Source organism: Ischnura elegans, chromosome 8, assembly GCF_921293095.1.
Source record: "Ischnura elegans chromosome 8, ioIscEleg1.1, whole genome shotgun sequence".
NCBI lineage: Eukaryota > Metazoa > Arthropoda > Insecta > Odonata > Coenagrionidae > Ischnura > Ischnura elegans.
This window is the reverse complement of record NC_060253.1, coordinates 50,979,327-50,992,654: the sequence shown is the minus strand read 5'-3', so window position 1 is coordinate 50,992,654 and position 13,328 is coordinate 50,979,327. Positions and strand designations below refer to the sequence as shown.

Genomic DNA, 13,328 nt, shown 5'->3' with positions numbered 1-13,328 from the left:
TTTACGCGATGAGGGAAGGGTATGGAAGATTTCTCGGGTTTCAAACTGGGTAAGGTCTTCCATATCTCCTTCCCACATTCGATGGGTGAGCTGGACATTGAAACGTAGGATGGAGATATGGAAGATCTTACCCAGTGTGAAACCCAAGAAATCTTCACTGTCTATATTCTTTAGATCTGTGCAATATCAAATTTTTAACGATGATGGAAATCAGCGCAGAATCTGCCAATCAGTGGTGTAAAGGGAAGGGTGGAGTGAAACCCGGCGTCGGCATTAGCCTGCTGTTAACAGAAGGCGCCAAGGGGATAACTGCTTAACGTCCCATCCAACGGACGGAGTGTTGCGCTTGAAATGTCGTCCACCCAACATTCAAGCAGTGATTGGGCAGTTTCTCAAAATTGTCTGCCACCGCCGGAATTTAAACCCGAGCCCCCGGGGTGGGAAGCCAGCACTCTAGCTACCACACCAACCCGATCCAAATCACCATCACTCAACGCAGGGATCATGGGCGGAGTTTTTTGGGGGTTAAGGGGGAGCCGGCAAATGACATGGTAATTTGACCGAAAATAGTACGAAACCTGAATAAATACAAGAACATTTGAGTCTCAGATAGTACTTAAAATTCTGTTTTCAGAGTCTAGTTTAAACTAATTTTTCAGGGGAGGACTCCGGGGAAGCCCCCAGTTTCACGGAGGGGTATTCCATAGTCCCAGCAGGATTACAGCCCCCCCCCCTCTCCCAACATAAAAATCTAAACTCCGCCCATGGCAAGGACGGATGAAGTTTACCAATTTTGATCGCACCAAAAGAGTTTGTAATACTATCAAACGAGAGGGGTCTGGGAGGAACTGTATCGAGAAGCTGAAAGGAAATTCCTCATGACTTAGCGAGCAGTAGAGAAGGTTGAGGGAAACAGAAGGTTTAAATCTTCACCGAAATGTTAGGGAGATAGCATTTGGAGTGCAACCCTCTCATAATTGACCCAACCCCCTTCGAAATGCACCCCGATATTGTTGAATGGTGACGGCCTCTGAATGCCAAAAGGATGCACGACGGTACTTATTAAAATTTCTTTCGTTCGTCTCCAATTTCAATTCACAAATAAAAATTTTAATTTTCAATAAATAATATCTTGCGGAAAATCCAGGACTTTCTTCTTTAACATAAATAATCTCTACTCTTTTTTACTACTAAATCATAATGCATCTAATCAAGATGTATTTTTGTTAGCTGCATATGATTTTTGCACACCCTCAGACAATTCCTTGGCCTGTGTTTTTAAAGGAACTCATACGTGTTCGACGCGTTAATGATTGATCAAAAATTTCTCTAATTTGCCAGGAAGAAGAGCATTCGTAAATCAGATAAACATTATTTGCAGAGAATGATCCATAGAAAGAAATGAAGCAATCCCAAAATTGCAAATGCCCATTAAGCCAAGGTTTGTAACAAATCAGTTTCTCTCCATACCATAGGAGCTACCGACACCCACTCAACATTATATCATTATTAGATATTTTAAACAGAGTAATATCCGTCAACAGTTAAAAAATTCGACTAAAAGCTTTGGTAGTGTCGTAGATATACAAATATTCTCCATTCCAAATTTCTGCCAAGTGGACCCGTACCGATGAAGAAATCGTTACTTAAAAAGGACATAGGATCGCGAGAGCTAGTAGAATCAATAGGGTGGTTTCCTATTATTTTTTATTGCCTAAATCGAAATATTATTACTCCTGGAGTGTGCATTACACGCTCTCAGATTTTCGAATGACGATATCTATTTTTCGCAATTAAACGAAAAGTAAAAAATTTCAAGCGCGCGAAAATGCGACGGCTAAGTAGGAATGATGGGAAAAGTCCGTGTGACGTATTTCTGGTTCCAGCCGTCGGCGTGTGAGGTGACCTTGGGGCGAGGCTTTGAGCGCTGATAGACGCAGGCTGCTAGCAGGTAGCTGAGTATCCTGCTAGCAGGTAGCGCTTTCCTTAAATAAGGATTATTATTCCTCTATCAAACGAAGGGAACTTTCCGACTATTGGCAGTTTTAATATGTGATTATTAAGAGTTGTTTCCCTGAAGTCTGTGCCTCATGCATGCATTAGTAATCTCAGACGATGTAAAACTCCTATCTACTTGTATAGAAACTAGGTCCCTGTGACGTCACGTGGAGTGGCATCGCATGGGCGCCAATCTGGCCCTTTTCAAATGCAGTTAAAATTGACCATTGCCATTCGTCCAAACTGTGATTTATAAAACCAAATAATTTGTATATTATGAAAACCCTAATGGTGGGCAACGAATCGCAATCAATGCATTTTATTTTCTTTGATGAAGGAAACTACCCTATTGAAGGATTCGCATATTCAGAATAGATTTATTAATATTAAAAGAATCCACATAGTTTCCCACATCTTTGCCTAGAATACTGAGCGCGCTGTTGCGTCAGTTTCAACGAGAGGTCAACTGTGAAATTCAGCCATCGTATTCGGCACTTTCACTGCGATGAAAACGGGAAATATGCCCTCAAAGAAAGACTAATACAAAAGATAATGAAGAGAATTGGCCCTTGACCCTAAACCTAGGAGAGATCCTACTAGAACGATCCTATCCGAACACTGACACTAATAAGAAACACAGACTCACGTCCTTAGGGTCACGCTTTTCTGCGTTTCCACACATGAGAACCAAGATTTTCAGAGCTAAACGATTTCTTTAGCGTTCACGGGGATTAGCATTACTCAAAAGTTTCACTACACCGCTCGAGCGCAACATATCAATTGCTACCAAATGAGTTCCAAAGCGAGAAAAATTAGGCCTACGTATTTATGGCATGAATGAGGTCTAGCATGATCTCATCAGCATAGAACAATGATGACATAGGAACTCAAAATTGGTATAACTCTTCGCGATATTTTTAGATTTTTATAACGTGAAAAATTGCGTTAGAAAGTGTTGAAAAATTAAATTGTGATAAAACAGAAAAAAGGGAACATGAGTAATAACCATAAAAGATTTAACACTTTTCCAGCGAATACAATGAATAAACTTCTTTGTGGTTTTGGCGCGGGTAAAAAAAAATGGCAGTTTATACTTAACATAAATAGATTGTTAAATATAAATGAAATGTGTTTGATTTAAAAATTAAAATATTTAGCAAAATTTGAATTTATAAAATTTAAATTTTACTAGATATTAATTAAATTTAAATTGAATTAAAATTTGGCAGCCTTAATTTTTCTTACCCGCGCTCAAACCCTAGAGAAGTTTATTCATTACACATAAAAAGGTCGTCGAAGAAGATTGCACCGTAGCTGAGCGATTCAAGCTGTTTTAATGGCAACTCTGTCGGCAGGACAATCAAGGATTAGGCAGTGAAAGAATCTATTCTGCCTTAGGTTCAATCTACCAGGTAGCTGAAAATTAAGTTCGCTTTAAAATGCCTATTCACCTTGAAAATTTTCTCAGAGATGCTGTCTTCTGAGAACCCTGTTCGTGTCTTCCACACCTCCAAACTTATCCCGATGGCATCCCAAAAATTCCTCTCCGACCGGAAGCTTCTACGACTTAGGATTTTCCGCGCAGTGATGAAAATCAGTCGGCTAAAAATTGGGACCATCTTAGAGACTCCACAATGAAAGTGTATGATCATGGTGAACTGATTAACTCGCACAAGTTCCACTAATTTGCCCGAACACTAATTAACAGAAAAGATGAGTCAAAAGATCCACAGTGAAGACCATCGCCCTCAATTTCACGAGGCGCTATATCCACTCAAGGGGCATTAGCTTCCAGACCTGTGGCACAAATATAATGAGTACAGAAGTAATACCAATCCAAATTATTATTAGATTTTACAAACAAGTGAATACCTATATTTTTTGAGGGAAAATAGACAGTAAAGAAATACCTCTAATAGTTTTACGCAGTTCTGAAACATGCCTCTGATTTAAACATGGGTGAAACGAAACTTAAATATTGATTAGGTAAAATGACCTCTACAAGTTAATTACTTTTTTGAGCCTTGTTTGGCCTCCTTCAATGTCTTTCAAATGATTTACCACGAATAAATGTATAAATACATTCATTTCTACTGCAAGGACCATGATGGAATAGTACGCTCCTCTGAACAAACGCCATTGTTCTACGGGGCCACCACTTACAATCAGGGAGGTTTTCAGGCATAAACGACGTAAAAACAATGCATTCAACAGATCCCACTAAAAGCCCTTACTGCAATGCCACGGTCAAGCGATAAGCAGGGGAGGAAAATGCTTTCGAAACGACCAATTACAGAATGTTAGTGGAATATCAGGGAGCATTGTAGAGGAACAGGCTAATTCATTAGTTTCGCAGGTTTTCCTGATCGTATTCAGTAGCCTTCGAGAACTTCACTTTGTCCTCATGTTCTGTAATGGCCTGGATTAGAACCTAGTTCCCTCTTGTGTTATGCCTGGAGAGTACGCATTCGAATTTACATGTGTATGCTCGTATGGTATATTTGTATTCCTTAAATTGCAATGCACGCTTGAGGATCCAATGAGAAAGTTATTTTCTCTGTTCATCATCATATTCTCAGAGAGAGAATTAAGAGATTTCTTTCTATGATTTCGTAGCCTTTTCATTCCGGAAAAGAGTTACAAGTGACCCGTTCATGGTAGGCTAATATATTCACCCTTACAGCCGATCCATCCCAACCCTTCTCTGAACAAAGCTGAACGCGAAACATTACGGTGGCCACCCTCCTAAATTTTTACGACCCTTTCGAAAATTATTAGATGGTTCAACCCCCTGAATCCCTAAAAAAAACGTAATCGAATAGAAAATTACGCGCGAGTCAACACCCCTTCCTCAAAAACCAGCTTTATATGTAAATACAATGCAATAAATAAGCTATCTTTTTAATCATTAAATTTATTTTTTAACATAATAATAGCTGCTGGCACTCCTCTCTGCGTCTTCCAACAGGCGCAGCCTATCATCGAGTTTTCCTAGAAACGAAGGGACTTAGCGTACCACCAAGGGCCCGAAAGCCTGAATCAGACGATCATTTTTTCCTTCACTCAGAGTGATAGCTCCAATGATAGCTTTTCAGGGACCAAAAGAGTGATCGCTCGACTCATCATTTTCTGAATCACACGGCTAGTTATACCGTCCCTTTTTCCATCGCTAATTCCGTCAATTTCCGTATTCACAACTGATAAACAAATTAAAGCAAAGAGTGGCGTTACAATCGCCGTTAGTGGTCTTACGTTCTGATTGGCTGAAGGACGGAGCCAGGAGTGGCGGATCCAAGATTTTTTTCTGGGGGAATGGTCTGACAGATCATCCCATATTTGAGATTAAAAACAAGATATGTACAACAATTTCTGTAGAAAATATTCTCTTTATTTTTATATGAAACTTTTTAATATTAAATTAAATGATTAAGGCTCATATGGAATAAATATCTTTATTCTTTATTATTCCTTAATACACAATATAAAACTAACGTAATGATAATCGTATTGAAAATCTTGTCTAATTTTTTAAGCCATTGCAGAAAATGATCGCGAGAAAGGGTCATTTTTCCGCCACGGCTGTAGATGTCCCTCCAAAGGAATGGAAAAAATGATCGTGTGATTAGGGCTTAAGGTGAAAATCATGCTTAGGCGGGACTCGTAACGCGCAACCCTAGATGTCTTCACACTGTCAAAAACTGATTAGGATTAATTACTAATATTTTAACTGAATAAACAGTTTTATTTATTTTATTTTGACAACCCTTCTAAAAAATATTTTCTCAGCAGAATTACAACGGAAACTGTGTTAGAGGGCAGAATTTAGGATAAAATAGGGAGAGGAAGGAAAAGAAAGGAGATTTAGATGGAATGAAAGGAAGGGGCGGAATCAGCATCAAATCTGGGGGGGTCATGACCTGGGTCTGGGGAGTATGGAATATACCCCCTCGTGGAGAGAGGGGATAAAAGACTACGGAATAAATTGAACAAATTAAGACGTTTAAGGATACAAAAAATATTAAAATTATAAATATGGAAATTTTTTATAAAATTTGGGGGGCCATACCTTTAATCCCCCCCAAATCCGCCACTAATGAAAGGGAAGGTCTTATGGTAGGTCTTATTATGAAGTGAAGAGGCAGGTCCGTGAAGGGAGGCGAGACTGCCAGAATACTTCTTAAATACTCCGTGCAAACCTACCTTAATCCATAGAATACTTTAAAAATAACAATTTAAACGGCTAACTCAGACCCATGCAATGGCGCAGCGAGATTTGTGGGGGATAACCCCCCCCCCCAGAGCTCAGAGAAAGTTTTAAGTTTAATCCATTTTACTTATTTGGATCAGTATTAATTATAGAATAGTGTTAGGATTTATCAAATATCCCTCAGAAAGCCGTAAAAATCGCCATTTTGAACTATTATTCTTCAATTTTTCTGGAGGAGGACCCCCGCAACTCCTTTTTACCCTGGTAGGTATACAATACCCCACACCCGTAAGTATTAGTTGCGCCTAAAACCCCCCCTAGCCTTAATTCCTAGCTGCGCCCCTGGACCCATGAAACCCCGAGTGGGCACCCCTCAGAAACTGAATCCAAGACTACGGTGGATTGAAGCCAAAACTCGAAGAACACGCGGGGTGCTGAGCTTACGGTCGTCCGCGCATAGCGGTACTTCGAACGGACGAATGAAAAGTGAATTTGAAAGACATCGAAGATGCGATGAGGAGACCAGATAGAGCCCGCCGGCTCTGGGTGTGCGACCTTGGACCACGCAAGGGAGCAGGGAAGTCTTAACTTGGAAAACGGCATCTCAAGAGATGAGCCGATCACGTGAGGAGATATATCCAGGTGAAGAAACAATCGTCGAATTGGCTGCGAATGAGTGAATACATTGTTCAGCATCGTCAAGGCAAAGACTGTTACGATAACATCCATCCGCGAGCGATGTGTAATGATGCTAAGGTTGTGTATTTTTCATTTTGCCCAACAAGAGGAACACGGAAGGTGAATTTTGGGAATTTAAAATACTCCTCTTTTGTTTCGCCACAAAAACCTTAAGCTCGAGATGATATACAATGAAAAACTTCTCAAGGCAACGTAATTAGGTGACACTAAATTATTTAAATATGAACACAAGATTAAAATAACGTATTGTAAAGAACACATCTTGGACGGGTACGAATGTACGTTGACTTACGTTTTGAAATTTTGGTAGCTGAAAAGAGAAATTAAGAAAGCAAATCTCCTCCTAAAAAGTATCACCACTTTTGGTGGATCAAGAGTACAAGTGATTAAATTCCCTCTTCCCACTAGTTATTCGTTTGTTCTGTCTTTGAAGGGAAAAAGATTTTAAGGAACATGATATCACCTAATGATGGCCATGACATTTAACCGATTAGGTAGGCAAAATTCGCGCAGACACTGAAAGGAACGCACGTACATTCTAAACGTATAAAAAAATACAAAACTTATACAAAAACGTACAGTAGCGCAGCGAGGGGGGTTTTGGGGGATAAACCCCACCCCACAGAGCTCAGAGAAATTTTAATCCATTTTACTTAACTGGATTAATATTACTTACAGAATAGTGCAATTATTAATAAAAATCCTCCGAAAGCCGTAAAACTCACTATTTTGAACCATTTATTTTAAAAAATTTCCGGGGGAGGGCCTCCGCACCACCCGCATACTCTAGCGGGTATTCCATACCTTAATGACCTTTGAAGAGAATTTTTAAATCATCCAATTGGATGATTTTAGAATTCTCAGAATATGCTGACATTAAAATACGACGTACCACCGATGTAAAAAAATTATTTCAGGAAAAAAATTAGTCAAGGCTTAAGAAACGGCTGATCTTTGGACGTTATTTGTATGATTAATCATGCTCACACTTACAGATGATTAAACCTTGAATCACACTTAAAGAAAATTAAACCAAACATTGAATTAAGAAATCTCGATTAATTCTAACAGAATAAGCTATAGAGCTCCCGCTGATTCCCACGGTAAAAGAAGTGTTGGGTGAAGCCTGCAAACTTAGGATGAGACGGAAGTGGGTCATTCGAGTAAGGAATGACAGCGGCCCACTTCCATGTTTCCGAAAAGCATCCATGAGAAGTACAAAAAACTACTTAAAGCATTAAAATTGGGATTAAATACACTGAGTTGACAGGGTTAATTATGCCTCTTTCAAGTTAACAGGCTAAATTATAAAGCCATTCGGCCGGTGCAGGTGGTGAGAACTAAGATTAAGAATGGAAAATACTTTTTTATTGACACGAAGAAATCGTGCGTATTTCCTTAGTCGTCGCTAGTTCTTCCGTAGTAATCTCAAAAACTTACGTCGACCAATCCCAAAATTGCGAGGACGACGTTTTATACTTGTGCAGACGTGGAGGCAAGAAAAAATAACAAAACGAAACTCTATCGCAGACTTAAAATTTCTTACATCACATGGACAAAAAATTAAATACCCGCATAATTATGAAGACACATTTAAAATGCGTAAACTTCTTTCAATCAATATATGGATCCAAAGTTTTACCATTACATCATGATTAATTAATCCTATGCCAGCTACAATTGAGCGGTAAAACAATTTCAACTCTAAACGGTATTCTCTGATATACAGCTCGAATAATTTTTTCATCCAAAATTCCAATCAAAAACTTAAGATAATTCAAAGTACTATTTCACATTTAACTTACCTGCAACAGCCGAAGAAGCCAAGAGAATAATCTGTAAGATATGTACGTGAATGGCCATCTTCAAAATCTTCTTCCCAACACTTTCACCAGCAGTTTGTCACGATTTTTAAGAGAGCTTTCTTGATTTTTCAAAGCGTTGGCGAAGAACACTGAAGCTTCTTCATGTATGTCCCGCCTCAGTCGTTCTTGATCTTGGAGAGATGTTCTGGCGAGGGACGAGATATGCACCTCCGTCCAGGTAGACGGAAGGCCATGAATGGTGACTGGAGACCTTAACGCTTTTGTTCAAGAATTCGTAGAGCGTGGAAGGGGAACAGCGCCAGTGGGAGGGAGGAATCTTCTTCAGAAGCGCCTCCGATAGGACCTGCGGCGGTGATTTCAACTAACGGAAGGACGGTCACTGAACTCGCGCGCGAGCCGATTCAGAGTCCGCGCGAAGGCGTAATGAAAAAATGTCGTGCATGAAGATGGGAAGTACTTTGAGAGAGTTGTAAGAGTACATAATGCCATGCCGCTTCTGCATAGTTAGCTTATCTACAAATCTATGATGGAATCGTTACTTTCCAAGAATCAAATAACTCTTTGTGCCCTCACGTTGCAATTTGTTATCGTTGCCGATGTAGGATTGTACTCGACGATGGAAATCTTTTTCTCTACATTAATTCTGCGTAATGGCGAACGAGAGGACATTCTAAACCTTAGACCAATGTGATAAATATGTCCTCACAAGAAAGCTCTTGAGGATATCTTATATTCGCATGAAGACTTCTGAATACTCAAACATTACTTTGGCTTTTATAATAATACAAAGAATGACACTTAATCTTAATAGGTAACGGGAAAACGGGATGACATTTTTATTGCAAATAGTTAGTTGTAAAAGTTGCCTTAATCTCCTTTTTTGATGTTGCCCACCATCCCTAAATACTTACCATACCAACATCTCACCACGCTTTCCATAGGGGAAGCATGACAAAAGCATAATACATGCCTTAGTAGGTACACACTTGACTAAAGGTGAGAGAAAGTGTATCCCAGTAATTTTACATGAAGATCGGGTGAAGAGGAGTCAAAGCTGGAAAGGTGAATCTGTGATGGGTGATGTTTCTTTTTATTTCATGCCCCTACCCAATGCCATCATCAATAATTAATTTCAAATAGTCTGCAGAACAAAACAAGGTATTATGTCTTCAGGGTAAAGTTTTCTCCACCTCAACATTAGAACAGTTTCTTCTCTCTATAAATAAGCATTTTGCAGTTTTGTATGTAAAAAAATGTACACACCAGAGTTTTCCTTTGAGCCACATAATAAAACAAATCAACAGCAATGCCTTACAACGAAGGCTGATGGCTAATATTTTACACACTCCTACAGTAGCAGCATAACCAAAGGTCACCACCGATATTTGCTCATAAAACTTCAAATGCACATGGAATTCAATTTCCCTGAAACTTTCGAAAAAAAAGAGGCAATAATTTATTCCTCTAGCTCCTCAGCGTGCCGACTGAGTCTCAAGTCTGTAGAGGATTATGAACTGCCAGCAGCCCAACAAGAAATGGGAGGAAATTCGAGTTGATTGATTCAATAGTTACCACCCCTGCCCCGAGGCGGACCTCTAGAGGATCGACCACCGCGGGGAAACATGCCTCGACCACCTCCACGAGACATACCACCACCTCCACCTCTACCTCGAAATCCACCTCCCCTCTGGTAACCCCCTTTCGAAAAATTATCCTGGAACTGTTGAGCTCCAGCCCCACTGTAATAAGGCTTGTCACCTGCGACTCCTTGTTCACTGTTATCCCCACCCTGGTAATCTCCAGGTCCATTTCCATCCCAATTTCCACCACCATCATTGCTCGGGCCGTGCCGAAAATTGCCACGACCACCACCCCTTCCATCCATCATCTGCCCGCTGCCCTCCTCATTTTCCGTCCATCTCCGTTTATGCGGTGGGGGACCCGAAGGAGGTCCACCCATGCCGCCTCCTGGTCCGCCTTGGCCACCACCCCCCCATTCGTCCTGTCCATCCATACCCCCACGGCCCATCCCACGTCTCGACGGGCCACCCCGCATTCCCCTATCAGGGCTCATGTTGTAGCCTCTAGAGTTCATGCCGCCACCGCCAACACCACCACGGGGGTTCATGTTGCCTCCACCGTGAGACGAACCCTGCTGGTACCCACCCCGGCCCATGCCAGGACCTTGCTGTGCTTCGAATTCCTCATAACCACTGCCCATTCCAGCTGCACCACCACTGCCAATGCCGCCTCCACCACCACCTGGCATGCGGTGGTCAACGTCCCTCCCAGGTGGAGCTGAGGGGATACCCCCCCGGGCCATGCCGCGACCGAAGGGTGGGGGCGTGCCTCGCATGCCCCTACCCCTCGGCGGGGGTCCCCCCATCTGCCGGAAGTCTTGGTCCTGCTCGAAACGCTGGTGAGGGGGTGGGCCACTGCCCGTGCCGGGAACACCACTGGGCATAGCGCCCACCATGCCACCACCCCTACCCATGTGATGAGGCATCCCCATGTTCTGCATGTTCGACATGTCCATCCTCAAATCCATGTCACCCGAGCCTGTGACTCCGGGCCACTGGGCTTCCCCGGCATTAGGCGGTACTCTAGCACTGGAGTTGTCCATCTGCGGGGGAGGACCTCCCATCCTGTGGCCAGAGAATCCACTGCTGGGGCCTCTCGAGTCCATAGACCCATCCATCCTCATCGGAGGCCCTATCCTCATGTCCCTATCTCCCCCCATGAACGGGTGCATTCCACGGCCGACACCAGGGCCACCACCACCGCCAACACCAACACCTCCTCCTCCACTACCACCACCACCACTTCCCCCTCGCCCACCGGGCCCACGGGAATCAAACTGCCGGAAGTTTCCTCCCATATCTCCTGCTCCTCCACCCCCGTTGCTATCCCTGTACCACATGTTCTCATCATTGTTCGGAGTTCCTGGTGGCCCATCATTAAACCTTGAGTGGCGCTGTGGTGGCGGAGCTGACATCTGCTCTGAGTTGGAGGCGACATCAGGGGCACTGTTCAGGTCATTCTCCTCCTCCTCATAGTTGTCGTCACGTTGGCTGATGACCTCGCGGAGTTCCTCCACTTCACCTGAATCTATTATCCTCTTCAGCTCATCGGCTCCTCCAGCGATTGCCGTGGCCAGAGTAGAGCCAGCTATAAAATAGAAAAAAAAATTCTCAGGCACAAGGTCCATTAAATCTGTCTAAACCTTAGCAAAAAGATAACTTTGATGCAAAACAATAAACGTAGAGATAAGACTGATGGACCTACATCTCCGCTCTTATAAATTCTCACCACGTAAAATAATAAATTGCTAAAAAAAATTCCCATGAATATCACCTAATGCAAATAGATTTAGAAAACATTTCCTGATTTAGTTGTCCCCCTATATCCATAATCTAACAAAAAAGTTACTGAGCTATGGATTGTGTTCAATAAAACAGCAATTTCTAGAAATTGACTACTTTTGTGAGTTTTCTTAAGGCTTAAATGCTTAGAAAAAACTACCCAAACAACCTAAAATATGATAAATGGTGATTTTAATGGCTGAATTTTGCTATTCATGCAGCATTACTTTCCTCTACTTCATATTCATAAAAATGTGAATAGCAAAGGTAGACATGAATGAAGAATTAACTCTGATAGTATAACTGTATGTATATCATAAATACCATTTGATTTTAAAGCTATTCACCAACAGACAGTAGTGCTCAGTCAAACATAAGCAGCTTAGTATTTTAATTGAAATCAAGGATAAAGGTTTAAGTCCATAAAAACACATCATTAGGGACTACTTACACAAACCAAAAAATGAAGAAACGGGCAGACACCTTACTTACCAAAAAGCATATGGTACAAGAAAGAGTCATGCCCACAATACTTACGTTCTACAGGAACCAGTTTCCCATACATAATGAGAGCTGTAGGTTGAAGATCTGTTAAAGGCACTTTGATCTGAGGTTGCTCATTACCATCTACCATGACAACCGAGTCAAGATATGGATAATTATCCTTGTTTGCAGAATCCCAGCCCCTTGACCGTGAACGAGATGAATCTTCATCATCACTGTCATCATCACCTGAGAATGGATGAAAAAACAAATTAATGGTCAAGACTCATGGGTGCCAATAAAAAAATTTTCACAGAGGTGCAATCTAGAGGTGGGTTAAACTTCATTTTGATGAACTGTTCACTGATGATGTTCGCATATTTAGCACCAGAAATGTTTTTTAAATGCTGCTCTTATGAGCAATTTAGACTAAGCCACTAAAAGCACAAAAGAAAAACAAATTTTATGATGTGTTATTTTCTCCACTTTTCCAGACAGTCATTTTGCCAAATAAATACACATTTTGCAAGATCAGCGGATATTGTTATTTTTGCATGGTACAGTAAAACCTCTTTATATCGTAACGGTGGGGACCAAAATTTGGGCATTTTGATGTATGGAGGTTCACTATAGAGAGGTTTCAGTGATAGGCACCATTTTTTCATATCATTCAGAAACGAAAGGCACTACTGTCTATAAAACCATTATATGTATGTGTTTAAACAAACATGCATGGATTAGTGAACATATACA

The 13,328-nt window shown here is 41.3% G+C and overlaps 2 protein-coding genes across 2 annotated transcripts in view; both read right to left on the bottom strand.

Moving 5' to 3' along the window:
- The window catches only part of LOC124164554, a 44,449-nt gene extending 35,455 nt beyond the window's left edge, over positions 1-8,994 (bottom strand). The window contains exon 1 of the mRNA XM_046541926.1: positions 8,710-8,994. Coding sequence (XP_046397882.1) covers positions 8,710-8,767 — 58 coding nt within the window. The 5' untranslated portion in view covers positions 8,768-8,994. The remainder of the gene's footprint in view (positions 1-8,709) is intronic.
- An 805-nt stretch (positions 8,995-9,799) lies between these two features.
- Positions 9,800-13,328, bottom strand: part of LOC124164553 (pre-mRNA 3' end processing protein WDR33) — a 33,265-nt gene continuing 29,736 nt past the window's right edge. Inside the window, exons 10-11 of the mRNA XM_046541924.1 lie at positions 12,630-12,824; positions 9,800-11,898 (exon numbers count right to left, since the gene is read on the bottom strand). Of these exons, the coding sequence (XP_046397880.1) occupies positions 10,292-11,898; positions 12,630-12,824 (1,802 nt within the window). The 3' untranslated portion in view covers positions 9,800-10,291. The remainder of the gene's footprint in view (positions 11,899-12,629; positions 12,825-13,328) is intronic.